Genomic DNA, 25,998 nt, shown 5'->3' with positions numbered 1-25,998 from the left:
TAATCTCAACCTAATGAATTTTCTAGACATAACTTCCAATTTATAGGAAACACGAGGGACAGAGCAACAAGTTAAATCATACTGTGAAGCAAAAATCAAGAATGTGGGACATTCTCTGGGTACTTAAAAAAGAAAAATTCAGGCTGGGCGCAGTGGCTCACGCCTGTAATCCCAGCACTTTGGGAGGCCAAGGTGGGCGGATCACAAGGTCAAGAGATGGAGACCATCCCGGCCAACATGGTGAAACCCCGTCTCTGCTAAAAATACAAAAATTAACTGGGTGTGGTGGCACGCACCTGTAGTCCCAGCTACTTGGGAGGCTGAGGCAGAATTGCTTGAACCTGTGAGGCAGAGGTTGTAGTAAGCCGAGATCGCACCACCGCACTCCAGCCTAGTGACAGAGTGAAACTCTGTCTCAAAAAAAAAGAAAAAAAAATTCAAAAGCATGAAAAAGTGGAGATATTATCCTAGAGAAAAAGAATAAATTTTAAAAATCCCAAATGCAATGAATTAACCAAGAGTGGATACTGATTAGAAAATAAGTAGTTATAAAAAATCTTTGGGTACATATTTGAAGACACTATAGAAATTATTAAGTTTTTCCAGTATGATTATAGTATCACAGTTATCCAGGAAATTTGCAAATATTTAAAGGCAAAGTGCCATGATATCTACAACTTACTCTCAAATGATACAGAAATAACCCATACATAAGCAGATAAAAAGAGCTGAAATAAGATAAAGCAAGTAACATGAATGTAAACATATATGGTGGGTTACTAAACAATTATTTCAATTTTTCTGTATGTTAAATTAAAATGTACATTTCGAATTTAGGGAAAACCTCAAAGAGAATAATTTACTTCTTGATAGTCCATTATTAATTCCTACTTTATCGCCGGGCGCGGTGGCTCAAGCCTGTAATCCCAGCACTTTGGGAGGCCGAGACGGGCGGATCACAAGGTCAGGAGATCGAGACCATCCTGGCTAACACGGTGAAACCCCGTCTCTACTAAAAAATACAAAAAACTAGCCGGGCGAGGTGCCGGGCGCCTGTAGTCCCAGCTACTCGGGAGGCTGAGGCAGGAGAATGGCGTGAACCCGGGAGGCGGAGCTTGCAGTGAGCTGAGATCCGGCCACTGCACTCCAGCCTGGGCGGCAGAGCGAGACTCCGTCTCAAAAAAAAAAAAAAAAAAAAAAAAAAATAATTCCTACTTTATCTTAAATTGTGAACAGAGAATATGAATTGTTGGCTATTATCAAAATCTTGGCCAGGCACAGTGGCTCATGCCTATAATCCCAGTAATTTGGGAAGCCAAGGCAGGAGGACTGCTTGAGGCCAGGGGTTTGAGACCAGCCTAGGCAACATAGTTAGACCCCATTTCCACAAAAAATGAAAAAAGCAAAAGCAAAACAAAACAAGATATGCAAAGTCTCTCTTTTCTTTTTTTGAGACGGAGTCTTGCTCTGTCACTCAAGCTGGAGTGTAGTGGTGTGATCTCGGCTCACTGCAACCTCCGCCTCCCGGGTTCAAGTGATTCTTGTGTCTCAGCCCTCCAAGTAGCTGGGATTACAGGTGTGTGCCATTACGCCCAGCTAATTTTTGTATTTTTAGGAGAGAGGGGGTTTTGCCATGTTGCCCAGGTTGGTCTTGAACTCCTGACCTCAGGTGATCTGCCAGCTTTGGCCTCCTAAAGTGCTGGGATTAGAGGTGTGAGCCACTGCACCTGGCCAAAATCTTCAGACACACAAAAATCGTATTTTTAATTTCCAAAATTATATAAAATTTAATAGATGAGTGGCTTTAAGCTGTTCTAAATAAATTAATTATGCTATTAGAATCTTTCATAAAAATTAATTATCAGCAACACAAATAATGACGATATCCATAATAGCTCATATTTATTTATTTATTTATTTTGAGATGGAGTCTCGCTCTGTCTCCCAGGCTGGAGTGCAGTGGCACAATCTCGGCTCACTGCAACCTCCGCCTCCCAGGTTCAAGTGATTCTCCCGCCTCAGCCTTTCAGAGTAGCTGGGACTACAGGTGGTGTCACCACACCCAGCTAATTTTTTGTATTTTTTGTAGAGATGGGGTTTTACCATGTTAGCCAGGATGGTCTCCATCTCCTGACATGTGATCCACCCACCTCGGCCTCCCAAAGTGCTGAGATTACAGGCGTAAGCCACTGTACCTGGCCAATAGCTCATATTTATTGAGCATGAGGCTATATGCCAAACAGTCTTCCCAGATTTTGACAAGTATAATTTGGGCCACATCTGCATAATAGGACTCTTATGTACCTTTTTTCTTTTTAGACAGGGCCTAAAAAAGCCAGGCTGGTGTGCAGTGGCTATTCACAGGCACCATCATACAGCACTGTAGCCTCACACTCTTGCCTCAAGTGATCCTCCCGCCTCAGTCTCCCGAGTAGCTGAGAGTACATGTGTGCACCGCCATGCCTGGGTTTCATGTAGGCTCTTGATTATACTTTGCAAATAATTCCCATAGATGATAAATATCTTGGCCAATGACACACAGGGAGTTATGTGGCAGTGATGACAGGTAAGGCATGAGCTGTGGCTAAAAGCACTACTGCATACATGACATTAACAAGTTAGTTTATTAGTACTAATTTTCGAGACCTCAACAATGATTGAGTGGTGTCAGGTGTGGTGATTTTAAAATAAAAATATGTCTGCAAATGTTTTGACATTTCTCTCTTTAAAAGGTGAAAGTGGGCTAGGCATGGTGGTTCACGCCTATAATTTCAGCACTTTGGGAACACTGTGGGAGGACTGCTTGAGCCCAAGAGTTTGAGACGAGCCTGGGCAAGTTGGTGAGACCCCCATCTCTACAAAAAAATTAAAAATTAGCTGGGCATGGTGACGCACACCTGGCGCACACCTGGTACACAGCTACTCGGAAAGCTGAAGCAGGAGGATCACTGAAGCCCAGGAGGTTGAGGCTGAAGTGAGCCATATGCACTCCACTGGGCGACAGTGAAAGATCCTGCCTCCAAAAAAAAAAAAAAAAAGGTGAAACTTAATTCCACTCTTATTGAATGTAGGCCAGACTTAGTGACTTGCTGGTAACAAATAGAATGTGGTAGAACTAACTTCCAAAGGGAGATTATAAAAAGGATCACATCTGAGAAAAGCCAATTGTCACGTCACAAGCACACTCAAGCAGCTTATGGACAAGGCCCCATGGGAGAAGAAACGACTTGCCAGTATAAACTTAGCCACAGAACCAAGCCTTTGAAAGCACATCTTCTAGCTATAGTCAAGCCTAGATAAGCCCAACCTCTTGAGACACTTGGAGTAGGAACTGCCCAGCTTAGCCACTCCCAAATTTCTGAGTCACAAAAACTGTGAGAAAAATACATATTTATTGGCATTTTAAGCCAGTAATTCTTCGGGTTCTCTGAAATGTGGCATGAGATAACAGATTCTGGTACCTAGACAAGGGATGCTATTGAAACAAAAAGCTATAAATGTCAGAGGGGCATTGGGACCACAAACTGGATGGAAATTGGAAGGGCCTAGAAAATATTATTAGCAGAAACCTGGATATTTTTGAAGAGGCTCCTAGTGAGGTTTTAAAGAAAACTGAAAAATGTTACTGGAGACTATGGGGAAGGGATTCTCGTTATGTAACAGCAGAAAGCAACATTGCTGCATGTGGTAATTGTGAAAAGTATAAAATAATACATACAGAACTGTGTAACTGGGCCAGGCTCGCGCTATAATCCCAGCACTTTGGGAGGTCAAGGTAGGAGGATCAAGAGTTTGAGACCAGTTCAGGCAACATAGAGAGACCTCATCTCTACCAAAAAAAACCAAAAAACAAAAAAAAACAAAAAACAAACCACAAAGAATTAACTAGGTGTAGTTGTGCATACACCTGTAGTCCTAGCTACTCATAAGGCTGAGACAGGCGGATCACTCGAGCCCAGGAGTTCAAGGTTGTAGTGAGCTATGATCATACCACTGCACTCCAATTTGGGTGACAAAGCAAGATTGTGTCTTTAAGAAACAAAAACAAACAAACAACAGCAACAAAAAAAAGTGGGTAATTTAGCTTAGGAGACTTCCAAGCAGAATGTTGACGGTGTCTTCTGGCTCTTGTTGCTTAAGTGCTAGAAGTGAGATAAGCTAGAAAAAGATTGTTAAACAGAAGTGAACCAGGACTTGCTTTTGGAAACGCCCAACCTCTCCAGAAAGCAAATGATGCTAAACTTCAGAAATGGTCTCTGGACAAAGACAAAATCCAGAGCACGGTTAGGGAAACCTAGTATATAGGTAACCTTAGGGTATGTGTTCATACTGATCCTCTGAAAAGCAAAAAACAAGATCAGATCAGAAGGAAGGAAGGGGCTATGAATGAAAAAGAGGTCTAGGAAAGGCAGTGAAAGCCTTCAGGTCATGGTTCAAGACGGATGACTCTGAAGGAGAGGAATGAAGCAAGATTGGTAGAAAAACTATGAAAACGCAGGGCTATGAAGACAGTTTAAGCCTGGCTGATGGGAAGCTGATTCACAGTTCCCCAGCTGAAGGGTCTGGGTTTCATAAGAATTGACTAGTATGAATACTTCTGTTACAGAAAAGGGGCTGGGGGCAGCCCATGGGAAGCATGGCCTCAACATTAACACAGTGATTATTTCAGAGAGGGAGCAGAGGGGGCACTTCACAGCAGGTTATCTGTTCTCCAAAGAATAGAGTATGACTATTAAAAACCCTTGGTTAAGACCCCAGAAATATCTAATGTGACAATTATGAGAATCATCACTCAATGAAATTTCTATAAAAGGTTCTGTCAGCAGCCTCTGCAGAAGCCCAACGTAGAGGAGGCCGGATCTGCATGAGAGTGAATGAACAAGTGAGCATGAGCACTAGGGAAAGGCGATCCTGAAGATTCTGTTCATTAGAAGCAAGTGACTAGGTTCACCTCACATGCAAAGGGAGGCAAATTGGACTTCTGTTTTTTTTGGTTTTTGTTTTTGTTTTTGAGATGGAGTCTCACTCTTTTGCCCAGGCTGGAGTGCAGTGGCACAATCTCAGCTCACCACTGCAGCTTCTGCCTCCCAAGTTCAAGCGATTCTCCTGCCTCAGTCTCCCTAGTGGCTGGGACTACAGGCATGTACCATCACGCCTGGCTAGTTTTTTAGTTTTTTATTTTTAGTAGAGATGGGGTTTCACTATGTTAGCCAGGCTTGTCTCAAACTCCTGACCTCAAGTGATTCGCCTGCCTCGGTCTCCCAGAGTGCTGGAATTACAGGCATGAGTCACCATGGCCGGCCAGACTTCAAGTTTGAAGGGTAGAGCTTCAAATAATTTGAGGGCATATATATATATATATTTTTTTTTTTTTTTTTTTTTTTTTTTGAGACGGAGTCTTGCTCTGTTGCCCAGGCTGGAGTGCTGTGGCCGGATCTCAGCTCACTGCAAGCTCCGCCTCCCGGGTTCCCGCCATTCTCCTGCCTCAGCCTCCCGAGTAGCTGGGACTACAGGCGCCCGCCACCTCGCCCGGCTAGTTTTTTGTATTTTTTAGTAGAGACGGGGTTTCACCGTGTTAGCCAGGATGGTCTCGATCTCCTGACCTCGTGATCCGCCCGTCTCGGCCTCCCAAAGTGCTGGGATTACAGGCTTGAGCCACCGCGCCCGGCCTGAGGGCATATTTTTAAAACACCATGACTGGCACTCTGAATACAAATTGCTTATATTTCTACGTCATGCAAAATATCCTCAAGAAGCCACCCAAATTGCTTGAGCCCAGAAGTTGAAAGGTGCAGTGAGCTATGATCATGCCTCTGCACTCCAGCCTGGGTGACACAGCAAGACCCTGTCTCAAAAAGAAAAAAAAAAAAAACTCCAAAGTCTCATTCATTTGTAGCATCAACTACGCTCAGGCTAGGATTTCCTCATGTAAATTGAACCCACCGTGGATGAAGACAGCTTTCTCCTGGCACTCTCACTCTCTAAGCCAGCCTACCAGTGCGAGCGAGTCACCTGGAAAACAGATCCTTCAGCCCCAACAAGTCCTCAGAAGACCACAAGCTCAAGGAAAAACCAATCCAAAAGCACTCAGTTAAGTCTCTTCCCGAATTTCTGACCCTCAGAACCTATGAGTGATGTTTACTGTTGTGGTAAGACATTAAGGCTTGGAGTAATTTGTAATACAGCCATTGAAATCTAGTATGAAAGGCTTTTGGTCATCCTTTTAATTAATAAGTTTATATAAAAAAATCCATGCCATGGATGTTGTAGGCATGAAGAAACTGGGATTCCTTTTTTTTTTGTTTTTGTTTTTTTTTTTTCTTAATTTACCATTGAACAGTCAGATGTTCCATTAAAATATCAACATCGAATGCTTTCTAATGTGGCAAGAACTGCATTTTGAACTCTCTCAATTGCTAAAGCCATACCTGTAAGACTAACATTCCATCATTTCTCACCAGTGTGGACTGTCTGATGATGAATGGCGAGCTCGTACTCTTTATGGTCTTAGACTTTTGTGCTCCTATGAATTCCCTGATGGGCTTTAAGGGCTGAACCATATCTGAAGGTTTTCCCACACTGCTTACACACATAGGGTTTCTCACCAGTATGAATTCTCTCATGTTGAACAAGGTTTGAAGCACGACTGAAGGCCTTCCCACATTCTTTACATTCATAAGGTTTTCCACCAGTATGAATTTTCTGATGTTGTGTAAGGTAGCCATACATTTTAAAGGCCTTTCCACATTCTTTACATTCATAGGGTTTTTTATCAGCATGAATGCTCTGATGTGCAGTAAGGTGTGAAGTACGTCTAAAGGTCTTCCCACATTCCTTACATTCAAAAGGTTTCTCATCAGTATGAATACTTTGATGTAGAGTAAGATTTCTATAGAAAGTAAAGGTTTTTCTACATACCTTACATTCATAGGGTTTCACACCAGTATGAATTTTCTGATGTTGATTAAGATATCCATGCAAGCTAAAGGTCTTTCCACATTCCTTACATTCATAGGGTTTCTCACCAGTATGAATTTTCTGATGTTGAATAAGGTTTGAGCCAGTACTATAGGCCTTCCCACATTCCTGACATTCAAAAAGTTTCTTACCAGTGTGAATATTCTGATGTCGAGTCAGATTTCTATACAAAGTAAAGGTTTTCTTACACTCCTTACATTCAAAGTGTTTCATGCCAGTATGAATTTTCTGATGTTGTTTAAGGTAGCCATACAAGGTAAAGGCCTTTCCACATTCCTTGCATTCATGGGGTTTCTCGCCAGTATGAGTTTTCTGATGTTGAAAGAGTTTTGAACCAGTAGTATAGGTCTTCCCACATTGCTTGCATTCAAAAAGTTTCTCACCAGTATGAATATTCTGATGCCGAGTAAGATTTCTATACAAAGTAAAGGTTTTCTTACACTCCTTACATTCATAGGGTTTTCCACCTTTATGAATTCTCTGATGTAGAAGAAAGTATGAGGCAGTCGTATAGCCCTTCCCACATTCTTTACACTCATATGGCTTTTTACCAGTGTGAACACTCTGATGTACAGTAAGTTGGTGACATCTTCTAAAGGCTTTTCCACATTTCTCACATACGTATGGCTTCTCATCAGTATGAATCTGCCCATGTTCAACAAGATTTGAGCGCCTACTAAAAGTCTTCCCACATTCCTTACATTTATATGGTTTTTCGCCAGTATGAACTCTCTGATGAATTCTAAGGTGTCCACCTTGACTAAAGGCCTTCCCACACTCCTGACATTCATAAGGCTTCCCACCAGTGTGAATTCTCTCATGTTGAGCAATGTGTGAGGCATATATAAAGGCCTTCCCACATTGCCTACATTCATAGGTCTTCTCACCAGTATGAAATCTCTGATGCACAGTCAGCTGATAACCACTTTTAAAGTTCTTCCCACATTCTGTACATTCATAGGGTTTCTCACCAGTATGAAATCTTTGATGGAGAGTAAGTTGATAACCACTACGAAAGTTCTCCCCACACTCTTTGCATTCATAGGGTCTCTCAATAATATGAAACTTGTGATGTAGAATAAGTTGATAACCACTACTGAATTTCTTCTGACACTTCTTACATTCATAGAGTTTCTCTCTCTTATATATGCTCTGAAGTTGTACAGAGGATATACCTGTTTCATAAGTGGGTACTTCTATGTAGCTGATTATCTCACACTGTAAATCCAAATCTGAAACAAAAAAGGACAACAAAAAAAATTTGTTTCTATACCAGAGAACAAGAAACTTTATGAAACAAAGAAAAACCAACCCTCACAATAAGTGAATGGCATACAGAATTCAAAGATATGGTTATGATGGCCGGGCGCGGTGGCTCAAGCCTGTAATCCCAGCACTTTGGGAGGCCGAGACGGGCGGATCACGAGGTCAGGAGATCGAGACCATCCTGGCTGACACGGTGAAACCCCGTCTCTACTAAAAAATACAAAAAACTAGCCGGGCGAGGTGGCGGGCGCCTGTAGTCCCAGCTACTCCGGAGGCTGAGGCAGGAGAATGGCGTGAACCCGGGAGGCGGAGCTTGCAGTGAGCCGAGATCCGGCCACTGCACTCCAGCCTGGGCGGCAGAGCGAGACTCCGTCTCAAAAAAAAAAAAAAAAAAAAAAATATGGTTATGAAATTTGAAAAAGGCCAAGAAGAGTTCAGAGATGTATACGAGTTTAAGTAAGATAGTGAAATTACTTATTGAGGACATATGTAACATTTAGGTGGGGCTAGAATTTTTGACAAGCTTGTTCCAAATCTGCCATCTTGGCACTGTCAAAGACCAAGTGAATTAAAACTGAGAGGAGAAAAACCTTGACATCTTTATTTTGAACCTATCACTGATTTAGAAGCAGGTCAGTGTTTAAGAATACATCCTTTAAGTTCCTCAAGTGATTTTTCATTGTTCTTAGAATAAAATACAAATCCCTTTCCAAGGACTGCTGCTTACCTAGGAGGTCTCATGTCAAAACAACTAACTCTTTGCTTCCTATTCTCTATCATAGTCCCTCTTTGCAACACCAAGAATATAGTACAATTGCCCCTTCGTATCTGTGGAGGATCAGTTCCAGGACCTCCTGCAGATACCAAAACCCAATCCAGCTACAGATGCCCAAGTCCCTGATATAAAATGGCATAGTATTTGCACATAACCTATACGCATCTTCCTGTATACTTTCAATCATCTCTGGATTACTTACAATACCTAATACAATGTAAATGCTATGTGAATAGCTGTCCTACTGTATTACTGAGAAAATAATGACAAGAAAAAAGTCTGTATGTGGTCAGTACTCTCACAATTTAAAAATATATGTTTGATCTGAAGATGGTTGAATCCATGAGTGCAGAAGTCATGGATACAAAGGGCCAACTATACAACTTGCCACAACACTTAATGCTGTCCACAGACTGTTTAACTGCTCAAGAGTCCTTGGACTTAGACATTTCGCAGGCTGAATCCTTCTCATCCTTTATGTTTCAGGGTAAATGTTCTTTCTTTAGAAAGGCAGTACCTGCTAACTCTGTCTGTCTCTCTATCTTTATCTATCTATCTATCTATCTATCTATCTATCTATCCATCCATCCATCCATCCATCCATCCATCTAGCTATCAATCAATCAATCATCAAGACAGGGTCTTGCTCTGTCACTCAGGCAGAAGTACAGTAGCCCAATCATAATTCACTGCAGCCTTGTACTCTTCCAGCTCAAGCGATCTTCCCACCTCAGCCTCTCAAGTAATTAGGACTACAGATGCACAACACTACGCCTGGCTCATTTTAAAATTATGTGTAGAGACAGGGTCTCACTATATTGCTTATCCACCATGATCAAGTCAGCTTCATCCCTGGGATGCGAGGCTGGTTCAACATACACAAATCAATAAACGTAATCCATCACATAAACCGAACCAAAGACAAAAAAACCACATGATTATCTCAATAGATACAGAAAAGGCCTTTGATAAAATTCAACATCCCTTCATGTTAAAATTTAAAACTGGCAATAAACTAGGTATTGAAGGAACACATCTCAAAACAATAAGAGCTAATAAGAGCTATTTATGACAAACCCACAGCCGATATCATATTGAATGGGTGAAAGCTGGAAGCATTCCCTTTGAAAACCAGTACAAGACAAGGATGCCCTCTCTCACCACTCCTATTCAACATAGTACTGGAAGTTCTGGCCAGGGCAATCAGGCAAGAGAAATAAATAAAGGTATACAAATAGGAAGAGAGGAAGTCAAGTTGTCTCTGTTTGCAGATAACATGATTTTATATTTGGAAATCCCCATCATCTCAGGCCAAAAACTCCTTAAACTGATAAGCAACTTCAGCAAAGTCTCAGGGTACAAAATCAACGTGAAAAAATCACAAGCATTCCTTTACACCACCAATAGACAAGCAGAGAGCAAAATCATGAATGAACTCCCATTCACAATTGCTAAGAAGAGAATAAAATACCTAGGAATACAATTAACAAGGAATGTGAAGGACTTCTTCAAGGAGAACTATAAACCACTGCTCAAGGAAATAAGAGAGGACACAAACAAATGGAAAAACATTCCATCCTCATAGATAGGAAGAATCAATATCGTGAAAATGGCCATACTACCCAAAGTAAATTATAGATTCAATGCTATTCCCATCAAATTACCATTAACATTCTGCACAGAATTAGAAAAAAACTATTTTAAATTTTATATGGAATCAAAGAAGACACCGTACAACCAAGACAATCCTAAGCAAAAAGAATAAAGCTGCAGACATCACGCTACCTGACTTCAAACTACACTACAAGGCTACAGTAACCAAAACAGCATGGTACTGGTACCAAAACAGACATATAGACCAATGGAGCAGAACAGAGACCTTAGAAATAACACCATGCATCTACAACCATCTGATCTTCGACAAACCTGCCACAAACAAGCAATGGAGAAAGGATATCCTATTCAGTAAATGGTGCTGGGAAAACTGGGTAGCCATATGTAGAAAACTAAAACTAGACCCCTTCCTTACACCTTATACAACAATCAACTCAAGATGGATTAAAGACTTAACTGTAAAACCCAAAACCATAAAAACCCTATAAGAAAACCTAGGCAATACCATTCAGTACATAGGCATGGGCAAAGACTTGATGACAAAAATGACAAAAGCCATTGCAACAAAAGCCAAAATTGACAAATGGGATCTAATTAAACTAAAGAGCTTCTGCACAGGAAAAGAAACTATCATCAGAGTGAACAGACAACCTACAGAATGGGAGAAACCTACTCATCTGACAAAGGTCTAATATCCATAAATTACATGGAACAAATTTACAAGAACCAAACAATACATCAAAAAGTGGGCAAGGGATATGAACAGACACTTCTCAAAAGAAGACATTTGGTTGGGTGTGGTGGCTCACGCCTGTAATCCCAGCACTTTGGGAGGCCAAGGCGAGTGGGTCACAAGGTCAGGAGTTCAAGACCAGCCTGGCCAACATGGTGAAACCCTGTCTCTACTAAAAATACAAAAAACATTAGCCAGGCATGGTGGCAGGTGCCTGTAATCCCAGCTACTCGGGAGGCTGAGGCAGGAGAATCACTTGAACCCGGGAGGCGGAGGTTGCAGTGAGCCGAGATCAAGCCACTGCACTCCAGCCTGGGTGACAGAGTGAGAATCCATCTCAAAAAAAAAAAAAAAAAAAAAAAAAGAAGACATTTATAAGGCCAACAAACATATGAAGAAAAGCTCAACATCATTATCAGAGATCATCAGAGAAACGCAAATCAAAACCACAATAAGATACCATCTCACACCAGTTAGAATGGTGATTATTAAAAAGTCAGGAAAAACAATAGATGCTGGTGAGGCTGTGGAGAAATAGGAACACTTTTACACTGTTGGTGGGAATGTAAATTAGTTCAACCACTGTGGAAGGCAGTATGGCGATTCCTCAAGGATCCAGAACCAGAAATACATTTGACCCAGCAGTCCCATTACTGGGTATATACCCAAAGAAATATAAATTATTCTACTATAAAGACACATGTACATGTATGTTTCCTGCAGCAGGATTTACAATAGCAAAGACTTGGAGCCAACCCAAATGCCCATCCGTGATAAACTGGATAAAGAAAATGTGGTACATATGCACCATGGAATACTATGCAGCCATAAAAAGAAATGAGATCATGTCCTTTGCAGGGACATGCATGAAGCTGGAGGCCATCATTCTCAGCAAACTATCACAGGAACAGAAAACCAAATACCGCATGTTCTCACTCATAAGTGGGAGCTGAACAATGAGAACACACGGACACAGAGAGGGGAATAACATATACCAGGGCCTGTTGGGTGCTGGGAGGTGAGGGGAGGGAACTTAGAGGACAGGTCAAAAGGTGCAGCAAACCACCATGGCATATGTATACCTATATAATAAACGTGCATGTTCTGCACATGTATCCCGTTTTTTTGTTTTAGAAAAAAAAAAAAAAAGACTAATGATGTCACACACATATACCAAGAAGGTAGGAAAACGTTTATAACTCTCATCATGAGGCTTTCTAGAGAGCAGAGCAGCTCCCAAACAGGTCATAAAACAACTTGAGAGATTAGGAAAAGGCTGGCTTGGAGTTTGCATGGTGGTTAGGGCGTGGTGCTGGGCTGAGTGTTCCTGCTCATGGGATGGGGTTCACATGGTTTGAATGTAAAGGAGGGAGCACCTAGGTTTTCTATCAGCTGGCCCAGAAGTAAACAGAAGGGGAAAAAAAGAGGAGTCATCAGCAGTTAAACATCAAAAACAGAGTCAGGGACTGGAGTGGTGGCTCACGCCTGTAATCCCAGCACTTTGGGAAGCCGAGGCAGGAGGATTGCTCAAGCCCAGGAGTTCAAGACCAGCCTGGGCAACACAATAAGACCTCTTCTTTACAAAAAAAAAATTTAAAAACTTGGCTGGGCATGGTAGCATGCACCTGTGGTCCCAGATATTCGGGAGGGCAAGGTGGGAGAATTGCTAGAACCCAGGCGGCCAAAGCTGCAGTGAGCTGTGTTCATGCCACTGCACTTCAGGCCGGGAAACAGAGCAAGACCCTGTCTCAAAAAAAAAAAAAAAAAAGAAAACACTTTTTTGTTTTTTTTTTTTTTTGAGGCGGAGTCTCGCTCTGTCTCTCAGGCTGGAGTGCAGTGGTGCAATCTTGGCTCACTGCAAGCTCCGCCCCCTGGGTTCACACCATTCTCCTGCCTCAGTCTCCCGAGTGGCTGGGACTACAGGCACCCACCACCACGCCCAGCTCATTTTTTGTATTTTCACTAGAGATGGGGTTTCACCCTGTTAGCCAGGATGGTCTTGATCTCCTGACCTCGTGATCTGCCTGCCTCGGCCTCCCAAAGTGCTGGGATTACAGGCGTGAGCCACCGCATCCGGCCAGGAAATCCTTAAGAGAAAAAAATACTCTGTCACTCAGGCTGGAGTGCAGTGGTGTGATCTTGGCTCACTGCAACCTTTGCCTCTCGGGTTCAAGCAGTTCTTGTGTCTCAGCCTCCCAGGTAGCTGGGGCCACAGGTGACCACCACCATGCCTGCCTAATTTGTTTGTATTTTTGGTAGAGATAAGGTTTCTCCATGTTGGCCAGGCTGCTCTCGGAACTCGGAGCTAAGTGATTCGCCTCCGTCTGCCTCAGCTTCCCAAAGTGTTAGGATTACAGGCATGAGCCACTGCATCCAGCCAAGACTTTAATTTTTTTGGGGGGTGCGGGGGTGGTGGGATGGAATCTGGCTCTGTGGCCCAGGCTGGAGTGCAGTGGCGCAATCTCGGCTCTGCAACCTCCGCCTGCCAGGTTCAAGCAATTCTACTTCCTCAGCCTCTGGAGTAGCTGGGATTATAGGTACTTGCCACTATGCCTGGCTAATTTTTGTATTTTTAGTAGAGACAGGGTTTCACCATGTTGGACAGGCTTGTCTTGAACTCCTGAACTCAAACGATCTGCCCACCTCAGCCTCCCAAAGTGCTGGGATTACACGCGTGAGCCACCACCCTCGGCAAGATTTTAATGTTTCAAAAGCAGTTTTAACCATCTCTATTTTCTAACGAACTACAATATACATAGAGGATTTCTTAATAAGTGTTAAAATTATTTCTTTATAAGGGTTATAAATAATTCTGTATTTCTCTATTAACATGGTATGAAATAAGGAAAGCAAATTATCCAAAGTCTGATTAAGCAAAGACAATCCAAAGTCTGAGTGGAACATTTAATCAATAAAGATCCAGAACTTCATAGATACAATTCAAATACTGCAGAGCTCAGTTACTTTCCAGTCACACAGAGATTGTTCCCAAAAACTGACCATATACTGGGCTATAAAGCAAGTTTCAACGTATTTCAAAGGATCAAGATCATATAGAGTATGTAGTCTGACCACAAAAAAATGTTATGCTAGAAATCAATACTGCAAAGGTAACTAGACAACATATATTTGGTAATTATATACTGCTTGTAGGTAATCAATATACTGAACAAACAGTGCACTGTGATATGATAAAATAACAAACTGTGGAAAATGATGTGTTGACTGAAAATTATAAGGCCACACACTAAAGGAAGTATATACAAACACTACTCAAGTGAGTAAACTTGTTGCTCATGGGGGTACCGGTTAATTCAGAAATGTGTTACATGTACACTGGAGTTGAACAGGTACATAAATAAATGGTGGATGGGGAGAGCCAGTTTTCTTGCTATCAGGGTAAAAAAGTTACAGATAAACAAGGCAGGAAGACTAGAATGCATTTTGTAGTACTGGATGAGAGTCAGAGACATTAGTATGAACTCATGTTTAGCTTCAGATGCATACAAACAGATAGACAGAGAGACAATTACTAATATATGTAAGCATACATGGGTGAACGTGCATATATATCCGTTACCCAGACCTTGTTTTTTGTTTGTTTGTTGGTTGGTTGGTTGGTTTTTTTTGGGAGGGTGGAGGATGGAGTCTTGCTCTGTCACCCAGGCTGGAGTGCAGTGGTGTGATCTCGGCTCATTGCAACCTCTGCCTCCGAGTTCAAGCAATTCTCCTGCCTCAGCCTCCTGAGTAGCTGGCATTACAGACGCGTGCCTCCATGCCCAGCTAATTTTTGTATTTTTAGTTGAGACGGGGTTTCACCATGTTGGCCAGGCTCGTCTTAAACTCCTGACCTCGTGATCTGCCCGCCTTGGCCTCCCAAAGTGCTGGGATTACAGGCGTGAGCCACCATGCCCAGCTGACCTCGGTTTTTAAATCCCATTCTCCACTAAAAGGAACCATACTCCCGGGAGAAACAGCTGATTCCAGGACCACAGGAGGAAGAAAACAAAATGAACTTGAAGGTAGTACCAGGAAAGAAGTCCTCAAAAAACAGAAGGATCAGGGTATCAAATGAACACAGGTACCAATCTAAAAGAGCTATCAATGTCTGAAGCTGAAACAGTATGGGTGGCAAAAGAAATAATGTAATATTTGATTATATCTTGAAGTATAAAACAAATATACATGAGTCTATAAATGAGAAGTATAAATGAGAAGAAACAAATATTTCTTATAGAAGAATTCTAGATATTAGAGATTAAACTCTATGGAATGTAAAGCTTAATTTCTACTCCTGTGTACCTGCTCCCAGGGTGGGCTAGACTGAACAAGTTGTTTCTAAAGAATAGAGAATGGAAAAGGAAAAAATAGTACATTTGGAGTGAAAAAAGCTGGCAGACACTACTTTAGCCAAATGATAAAGGTTAATATCACCAGTGATGTCATGTACCCCAATGTAATGTGATGAAAAGCATACTTCACCTCTGTTACAGTCTTTCTAAAAATTACTACTTCCAGCCTAATTACAAGAAAAATAAGACTTGGACTGGGAGATACACTACTGGCATGGTCTGTCAAGACAGTCAAAGTCATGAAAAGCAAAGCTGAAAAAACTGTCACAGAACAGAAGAGACTGGAAGATAAGACAAATATATACAATGTGGTGCCCCTAACTGGATGCATCTTGGAACAGAAATATGAGCTATATGGAAAAACTGAATGAAATCCCAATAAAGAGTCTCATGTCAGTTTCCTAGTTTTGACAAATGTACTTCATGTAAGATGTTAACGGTGGTGGAAAGTAGGAGAGGTGTATACAGGAAATCTCTGTATTATCTTTGTAAATCTGTTAATTTTGTAAATCTAAAATTATTCTACAATTAAAAAGTTATTGTAAACAAAGATAATTACCAGTGGTCTTTGCTTGGTTGGTGGAGAAAAGAACAAACAAAAATGATCATTACACACTACTTCTTTAATATTCTTGGCAAAAAATGTTTAACCTTACTCTAGTCATGAGGGGAAACCATCAAACCTATAAACCTGACATTCCACAAGAAAACTGGAGTAGACACTTCAAAAAAACCAAACTCTAAGGGGTAAATGTAGTAGGGTAACACCAAGATAAAAAGCCTAAGATCTGGCTGGGCGTGGTGGCTCATGCCTTAATCCCAGCACTTTGGGAGGCCAAGGCGGGCGTATCACAAGGTCAGGAGTTCGAGAGCAGCCTGGCCAATATGATGAAACCCCATCTGTACTAAAAATACAAAAATTAGCCAGGTGTGGTGCTGGGTGCCACCAGCTAACTCGGAGGCTGAGGCAGGAGAATCACTTGAACCCAGGAAGCAGAGGTTGCAGTAAGCTGAGATCACACCACTGCATTCCAGCCTGGGCAACAGAGCGAGACTCGGTCTCAAAAAAAAAAAAAAAAAAAAAAAAAGGCTAAGACCTACATGCAATGTATGAATACACAATGGATCCTGGAAAGATTTTATAAATGACATTTTTAGAAACAGTATAACAAATGTAAGTATAGACTATAGTAGATAAGACTACATTACTATTATAATAATATTGTGACTTTGAAGGAGAATGTCTTTATTCTTAGAAGATGCACATAGTTAAGAGGTGAAATCTAATGATAACTGCTACTTACCATCAAGTGAGCCAAGAAGAAAGGTGCATATATACAGAGAAAAAGTAAGGCAAAATGTTAATAACCAAAGATGAATTTACGTGAAGGGTAATTAACTGTATATATATTATATATTATACACATACACATACAGACATACACAAATACATATTTTAAAAATATTCTCACTTGGCTTGATGATTTTCAAAATAAAAAGCTGGGGAAAGGAAGGAAAAAGCAACCCAGAATTTAAGGAGGTATTACCTAAATTCCCATATAAAATTATTTTGAACTAAATAATAGCATGTTTGTATCCATTTGTATTTGATAGAGTGAAAGAAGTAGAAAAACAATTTATAAAGCAGATGTAAATACATATGAGAAAAGAAGAAAACTTGAAAATTGATGACCTATATATTCATCACAAGAAGCTGGAAAAAGTGCAACAAAATAAACAAAAATAAGACAAAAGTCCAGTAATTAAAAAAAAAAAAAAACAGAGTTCACAAATACCACAGAAGAGCCACAATGGCAAATATTTTATTTCAAACTAATGTTACTGATGCAATTCTTTCAACACTGATGAAGAAAAAAGTAAATGCTACAATATCCAACCTAGGAGTGCTATCAGGTACCTCATCTATAGCTCTCCACACTGCACAAACACAATAAGATGACATGATGATAAAAACATGTTACTAACTTGCTTGAAATGCATAAAACTCTAAAAAGCAGCCACTGCAAAATCAACACACAGAACACTTGGACAATTCTATAAGCATTACGTAATTTGCATCAGTTTTTAAAAAGCACAATGGAAACTGAAGGTTCAGATGTTTTTTTCTGGAGTGTTTCTTCGGACTCTAAGAGGGGGTAAAAGGGTACATTCCCTCAACACAACACATGTATGAAGCTAATGAAACACTTACATCCAACATTATTTTTTTTTTATTTTATTTTTTTGAGATAGAGTCTCCCTTTGTTGCCCAGGCTGGAGTGCAGCGGTACGATCTCGGCTCACCGCAACCTCTGCCTCCTGGGTTCAAGCAGTTCTCCTGCCTCAACCTCCTGAGTAGCTGAGGTTGCAGGCGCGCGCCACCATGCATCGCTAATTTTTGTACTTTTAGTAGAGACAGGGTTTCTCCACATTAGCCAGGCTGGTCATAAACTCTGACCACAAGTGATCCGCCTGCCTCGGCCTCCCAAAGTGCTGGGATTACAGGCATGAGCCACTGCGCCCAGCATTCCAGCGTTAGGAAGGACAATGAAAAAAAAAAAAATTACAATCCAATCCCATTCATGAAACCTAAAGAAAACATTAAAAGTTCAGATATAATTGAAAAGAGATAAAATATCAACACATGATGACCAAATTGGATTACAGCATGCAAGGTTAGTCGAGTAATAGAATTCAACACAGTACAGAATAATGGAGGAAAAAAATTGTATGAATTATGTCAATAAATGCAGAAAGAATGATTCCTAAGAAGAGTTTTAGCAATTGTATAAAAAAGGAAACCACCTCCATATGAAAGAGTATTTATATATATTTTTTAAAAACATACCTTAGCCAGGCGCGGTGGCTAATGCCTGTAATCCCAGCACTTTGGGACTCTGAGACAGGAGAATTACAGCAGTAAGCCGAGATCACACTACTGTACTCCAACCCCCGGTGACAGAGCAAGACTCAGTCTCCAAAAAAAAAAAAAGTCAACGGCCTTTTTCTTGTGGAAAATGACAAGCTGGATTCATATGCGAATACAGAAGACTCAGAATAGCCAAAACAATCTTGAAAGACAAGAATCAAGTATCAGTACTCATACTTTGTGACTTCAAAACTTTTTATCATGCTATGCTACAGTAAATCAAGTAGTATATAGTACTGACAGAAAGTGTGTGTATATACGCATATATATATATACACACACACACACACAGGTACATATATCTCAAATTTATGATTAATTCATTATCAAAAAGGGTGCCAACAAAATTCAAAGGAGTCTCTTTAGCAATAGTGCTAGCACAACTGGATATTCCCATGCAAAAGAATGAAGCTGGGCATCTACCCTTTATATCACATATGAAAATTAACTCAATGTGGATCAAAGACCTAAAAGTAAGAGCTAAAACTACTAAAATAGAAGATAACATAGAAGTAAATCATCATAACCTTGGATTACAAAAGTTTCCTAGATAATAATATGAAAAGCACAGCAACAAAAGAAATAATAGAATGGAATAGAATATTATTCAGCCATAAAAAAAGAATGAGTATTGACACCTCCTATTATATTGATGAAACTCAAAAACATGCTAAGTGAAATAAAGTCATTCACAAAAGGCCACATGTTGCTTGATTCTTTTTTTATATGCAGAATAGGCAAATCTATAGATATCAGAGGAGATTAATGGTTGCCAGAGGCTGAGAGTGGGAGGACAGGGAATGACTGGCAAGATGTATGAGGTTTCTTTTCTCTTTTTTTCTGAGATGGGGATTTTGCTCTGTTCCCTAGGTTGCAGTACAGTGGCATGATCATAGCTCACTGCAGCCTCAACCTTCAGGGCTCAAGTCATCCTCCCATCTCAGCCTCCTGAGTAAAAGGCAAAGGTTAAAAAAAGGTATCTTAATCTTGGTATCAAAAAATTTGGAATTAAGGGCACAAATTACAAAACAGACCAAATGGCATTCCATAACATTAAATAATGAAATAACAATGAATTTAAAAGTTAGGAACACCCACACAACATAACACCTACTATCAAATCAATCTTCAAACAAGAACGAAAAGATTTCTAAAAATAAAAAGTAATAATTAGAGGTAAAGAATGACAGTCTCAAATCAATGGAATAAATATTTATTTTATTTATTTATTTATTTTTGAGATGAAGTCTAGCTCTGTCACCCAGGTTGGAGTGCAGTGGCACCATCTTGGCTCACCGCAAGCTCCGCCTCCCGGGTTCACACCATTCTGCTGCCTCAGCCTCCTGAGTAGCTGGGACTATAGACGCCGGCCACCATGCCCGGCAAATTTTTTGTATTTTTAGTAGAGACGGGGTTTCACCGTGTTAGCCAGGGTGGTCTTGATCTCCTGACCTCATGAGCTGCCCGCCTCAGCATCCCAAAGTGCTGGGATTACAGGTGTGAGCCACCGCGCCCAGCCCACACTAAAATTGTGATGTCATAAACTCAGCCCCATCCCAACTAGTTCGCTCTGTTTTGCAAAACCTGCCTTAAAAATTACCCAGTTGCAGGCCAGGTAATATATATAACCCAGTTGCTACTTCTCGGTGGAGCACGTTTTTAAAAAAACAAAGAGGCTAGGTGCGGTGGCTCATGCCTATAATCCAAGCACTTTGGGATGCAGGGGCAGGGGCGGGTGGATCACCTGAGGTTAAGGTGTTCCAGACCAGCCTGGCCAACGTGGTGAAATCCCGTCTCTACTAAAAATACAAAAATCAGCCAGGCGTGTTGGTGGGTGCCCGTAATCCCAGCTGCTCGGGAGGCTGTGGCAGGAGACTTGCTTGAACCTGGGAGGCGGAGGTTGCAGTGAGCTGAGATATGGCCACTGCACTCCAGCCTGTGCGACAAAGCAAGACTCCGTCTCAAAAAAAAAAAAAAGAAAAAAAAAAGGAAAAAAGGTTACCCAGTCTAGTTCTAAAACCTGGTAAGTAACTTTCCTGGTTTCTTATTTTAAGATACTACTGCTACTCTTTCAAGAGGTTGTTCTCTCTTTTTTGCAATAAATCTAATAAGTTTAGCTTTGCTAGATGAACAGAAATGTCTGGTAATTCTTGGAAGTCAACAGTATATAGACACCCTAGGAAATAACTTATGAAAAATGTTGTTAAATGTAGAAAAATAAATATTTTGAAACAACATAAACATATAACAAGTAAGTCCAACTCAGAATAATACAAAGTACCAGAATAATGAAGATATATCAGGAAGGCTGATATTTTCAGACAAAAATCAGTTGCTTTCTAATATATCAATAATAACTAATTACAAGCTGAGCAAGGTGGCTCACACCTATATTTTCAGTACTTTGGGAAGCCAAGGCAGGAGGACTGCTTGAGCCCAGGAGTTAGAGACCAGCTGAGCAACCTAGTGAGACCCCCATTACTAATAAACAAACAAACAAAATAATGAATCACACAATATAGAAGTATACAATTACATATTATAGAATTATATGTTATACGAGTTCTTAATCTCTGACAAGAACATAGCACCATTAGAAATTTATAGCAACACCAGAGAACAATTTCTTTTACAACAAGTAAAAGAACTCTATTTTAATTGACCTGAAATTTAACTGTAACTGAAAAGTTTAGAAAAACTTAATAAACTATAATCATAGATTTAGTTTTAAGGGTTTTTAAAAACTATCATCTTTCAAATTTCTTTTAAAAAATTATAGTTTAAGTTAGAATGTAAAACTTACATTGCTGGTTTCTTTATCCTAATTTAATAAGGCATATCAACCTTCACTGGTCTTTGTTCATTTTCACTACAACTGGATAAATGATTAGACATTACTGCCAGCGTGGCAATTCCTTTAGTATATGTAAAATTTGGACAGGATGAAATGGAGAAAATTATTTTTCTCAGCTTCATTGATAAGAAATGCAAACTATGAAGACTGACATTGTTCACACATGTGATTTGGAGTTTTCAAATTCGTATAAAGCTTGTTCTGGTGTTGCAGCTTTGAAAGAACAGGAAGATACTCCAGAGTGACTGGCCACATTGCTACACATACATACACAGCTACCAGTTTCTCTGAGTTAAGAGGGCCTAGCACTAAGAGGGTCCAGGGGCAATTAGCATACCTAAGCCTAGATCTGGATTTCTAAATGGCATTCCCAATAAAAGGAACTGGTGCTCCATACCATACAGAAGTGGCTGATTCCAGGGCTATGGCAGATAAAACATAAGATAATCCTAGATTAACAGCTTGTAGTGCCAGAAAATAAGAAATCCTCACCAAAGGATGGGGGTAGGTTGAAAAGGCACAGGAGCCAACTTGAAAGAGCTCCAAGTGGCCAAAGCAGAAGAAAAATAACTAAGGATAGTACTGGATTATAACTCATGGAATAAACATCTATGAGTCCATATTGATATAAATAATTGAATAAATAGAGGAACAAGGGAATATTCCTTCTTACAGAAGAATTCCAGCTAATGGGCCAGGCACGGTGGCTCACGCCTGTAATCCCAGCACTTCTGGAGGTTGAGGTGGGCAGATCACGAGGTCAGGAGTTTGAGATCAGCCTGACCAACATGGTGAAACCCTGTCTCTACTAAAAATACAAAAATTAGCCAGGCGTGGTGGTGCATGCCCGCAATTCCAGCTACTCAGGAGGCTGAGGCAGGAGAATCACTTGAACCCAGGAGGCAGAGGTTGCAGTGACCCGAGATCGTGCCACTGCACTCCAGCCTGGGCAACAGAGTGAGACTCTATCTCAAAAAAAAAAAAAAAAAGGCCGGGCGCGGTGGCTCACGCCTGTAATCCCAGCACTTTGGGGGGCCGAGGCGGGCGGATCACGAGGTCAGGAGATTGAGGCCATCCTGGTGAACACGGTGAAACCCCGTCTCTACTAAAAACACAAAAAAATTAGCCGGGCGTGGTGGCGGGCGCCTGTAGTCCCAGCTGCTCGGGAGGCTGAGGCAGGAGAATGGCGTCAGCCTGGGAGGCGGAGGTTGCAGTGAGCCGAGATCGCACCACTGCACTCCAGCCTGGGCGACAGAGCGAGACTCTGTCTCAAAAAAAAAAAAAAAAGATTCCAGCTAATAAATGTAGGAGGTTAACACAAAATCATCAGTAGGCAAATGTTGCATTAAAGATGGGTGCAAGCAAGCCGGGTACAGTGGCTCACGCCTGTAATCCCAGTACTTTTGGGAGGCTGAGGCGGGTGGATGACCTGAGGTCAGGGGCTCAAGACCAGCCTGGCCAACATGGTAAAAACCCATCTCTACTAAAAATACAAAAATTAGCTAGACGTGGTGGCATATGCCTGTAATCCTAGCTATAGCGCCTGTAATCCCAGACTGAGCCTGAGAGGCGGAGGTGGCAGTGAGCCAAGATAGCACCACTGCACCTGCACTCTAGCCTGGGTGACAAAGTGAGACTCTGTCTCGAAAAAAAAAAAAGAACTGGTATAAGCAAAATCTACTGTTGGAAGCTAAAATCTGGGGCAGGGATGGGGGGCTGTAAAAGTTGGAGGAGAAATAGGATATCTATATTGTTTTCCTGGGACTCACAAAATAATACCACAAAATGAAGTCTACAAAAGCATCCTCAGAAGCAAAAGTTTTTTCTCGGACCTTCTCTTGCCCTCCTGTCTCTCAGTCCCATTCTCTCCCGAGGCTAACCATAGCCTCTTCTCCAAGGCAAGTCATGGAAACCAGAACCCCTTGTCCCCAAAGCTATTCATAAAACCTAAAAATATTACTCTAACTTTCCCCCGCCTTTTTGGGTAAAAACTGGCCATAAAAAATTACGTGGCTTACTTTGTTTGACTGTTGGTCACAAGACCCCCATTCCAGAGAGGGTCACCCATTCTAGAAGGAAGGAATACGTGTTCTGAGAGGCCAAGAAGAATCTAGACAAACAGGCATTGCTGGGTTTCCCTACTCAGACTATTAGCATTAGATCACATCCTTTTTGTCCAATCCTGTTTCTACATAGCAGTCCATACTTCGTTAAATCTAAGCATAAAAATAGGTAATTTCCCCTGAATCTTTGGATCTTCTTTCTAAAGGCTCCTGTGTCATGAAAAAGTATGATTAGATCAATTTGTATGCCTTTTCTCCTCAATCTGCCTTTTGTCAGTGATTTTCGGTGAAACTTCAGAGGGTGAAAAAGAAGTTTTTCCTTGGCCCGGACAGATACAATTATGGAAAGCATCTCAAACAAGTTATATCATATTAGCATTGCCTAAGGCACAAATTCTTATTCCACCAAATTATCATACTAGCATTGCCAGTGGAACAAACTATCATAGTCTCTTCATGTGATACAATGGGAGGAATAGAACATCACCTGGGGGCAATGTTTCAAAATATGTTTGGCTTGAATTTAATCATAAGGAAGTGACAAAACATTGCAGATTGTAGGACATTCTAAAAAGAAATCAAGTGGACTGGACTTTGCAAAGATGTCAATTTCATGAAGGAAGATGCTCTGAATTAAAGGATAATAAATAGATTTGGTGAGTAAGTATGACAGATGTTCTTTGAGTTGATCCTAGATTTTAAAATTTATAAAAGGACATTATTGGGATAGTTGGGAGAAATTTGGATGTGGACTGTATATTTGATTATATTCTTAGAGTATTGTGAAATCACTAGGGTAATGTGGGCAAAGGGTTAACAAAACATTTTTTAATGTTCTGTTATTAAACATTAAACAAAATGGGAATCCCATTCTGCATGAGGATGTACTCTTAGGCTAACTCTCTAACTCTGCTTCCCTAAAAACGGAATGTGTTGACTATGTTAATTAAGTTTCATTATTTATGGTAACAATGACCCTGATAGGCAAGTTGCACCTGAGATTGTGGACTAGGGGCTAGATAAAGAGAACACCATATATGGGGTTTATTTGACTACAACATTTCTTTTTAAAAGGGTTCATGTCCTTGAAAGACCCTGGAAGCTATGCCTAGAGAATCCTCACACCAGATATTGTACCAACCTATGGAGCCGGGTTTTTTTTGTTTTTTGAGACAGAATCTCGTTCTGTCACCCAGGCTGGAGTGCAGTGGTGCGATCTCAGCTCACTGCAACCTCTGACTCCCTAGTTCAAGAGATTCTCCTGCCTCAGCCTCTCGAGTAGCTGAGATTACAGGCCCGGCTAATTTTTTATATTTTTGGTAGAGATGGGGTTTCACCATGTTGGCCAGGCTGCTCTTGAACTCCTGACCTCAAGCAATCCACCCGCCTCAGCCTCCCAAAGTGCTGGGATTACAGGCGTGAGTCACCGCGCCCGACCAAGCCAGTCTTCTTAAGTCAGGGGAGGCCCCACACTCGCCGTGTGGATCTTACCTCCTAGCACTTGAGCTCTAGCACCTGTGGAAAAGAGAGCTCCTGGAAGGCTGAGTCTCACGTGCATGAATCACTGCAGCCACACCACACGGTGCTGAGCACTAAATACAGCAACAACTACAAACTTAAAGATGTGTATTTAGGTTAAGAGTAAATATCAGGGCCAGGCACTGTGGCTCACAACTGTAATCCCAGGACTTTGGGAGGCTGTGGCAGGCAGATCACTTGAGGTCAGGAGTTCGAGACCAGCCTTTGTATTTTGTAAAATACAAAAATTAGCCAGGCATGGTGGCGCACACTTGTAATCCCAGCTATTTGGGAGGCTGAGGCAGGAAGATCACTTGAAACTAGAAGGCGGAGGTTGCAGTGAGCCACGAGCGGGCCATGCACTCCAGCCTGGGCGATAGAGTGAGACTGTCTCAAAAAAAAGAGTAAATATCAGTCATAAGAGAGGAAGTATATGATGCAATGACTATATATTTAAAAATATGATTACAGTAAAACTAAAAATTGGGAGGAGACTGGACATACTAAAAAACATAACTGTTTTCAGTAATCATTTTGGTAGTAAAGCTGTTATTAATGTTCTGAGAATGTTTCACATGTCATAAAGAATAAAGGAAATGGCTGGGCATGGTGGCTCATGCCTGTAATCCCAGAACTTTGGGAGGCCAAGGTGGGTGGATCACCTGAAGTCAGGAGTTCGAGACCAGCCTGACCAACATGGAGAAACCCTGTTTCTACTAAAAATACAAAATTAGCTGGGTGTGGCAGCGCATGCCTGTAATCCTGGCTATTTGGAGGCTGAGGCAGGAGAATCGCTTGAACCTGGGAGGTGGAGGTTGCAGTAAGCCGAGATTGCACCACTGCACTCCAGCCCAGGCAACCAGAGTGAAACTCTGTCTCAAAAAAAAAAAAAAAAAAAAAAAAAAAAAAAAAAAAA

At 41.1% G+C, this 25,998-nt stretch overlaps 1 protein-coding gene across 6 annotated transcripts in view; it reads right to left on the bottom strand.

The window, feature by feature from the left end:
* Positions 1-6,321: 6,321 nt before the first annotated feature.
* Positions 6,322-25,998, bottom strand: part of ZNF573 (zinc finger protein 573) — a 49,062-nt gene continuing 29,385 nt past the window's right edge. For all 6 annotated transcript variants that reach the window (XM_025367902.1, XM_025367905.1, XM_025367903.1 and 3 more), the window contains one exon: positions 6,322-8,210. In XM_025367902.1, the coding sequence (XP_025223687.1) occupies positions 6,508-8,210 (1,703 nt within the window). In that variant the 3' untranslated portion in view covers positions 6,322-6,507. The remainder of the gene's footprint in view (positions 8,211-25,998) is intronic.

This window comes from Theropithecus gelada, chromosome 19 (assembly GCF_003255815.1).
Source record: "Theropithecus gelada isolate Dixy chromosome 19, Tgel_1.0, whole genome shotgun sequence".
Classification (NCBI taxonomy): domain Eukaryota; kingdom Metazoa; phylum Chordata; class Mammalia; order Primates; family Cercopithecidae; genus Theropithecus; species Theropithecus gelada.
This window is presented reverse-complemented; position numbering and strand designations above follow the sequence as displayed.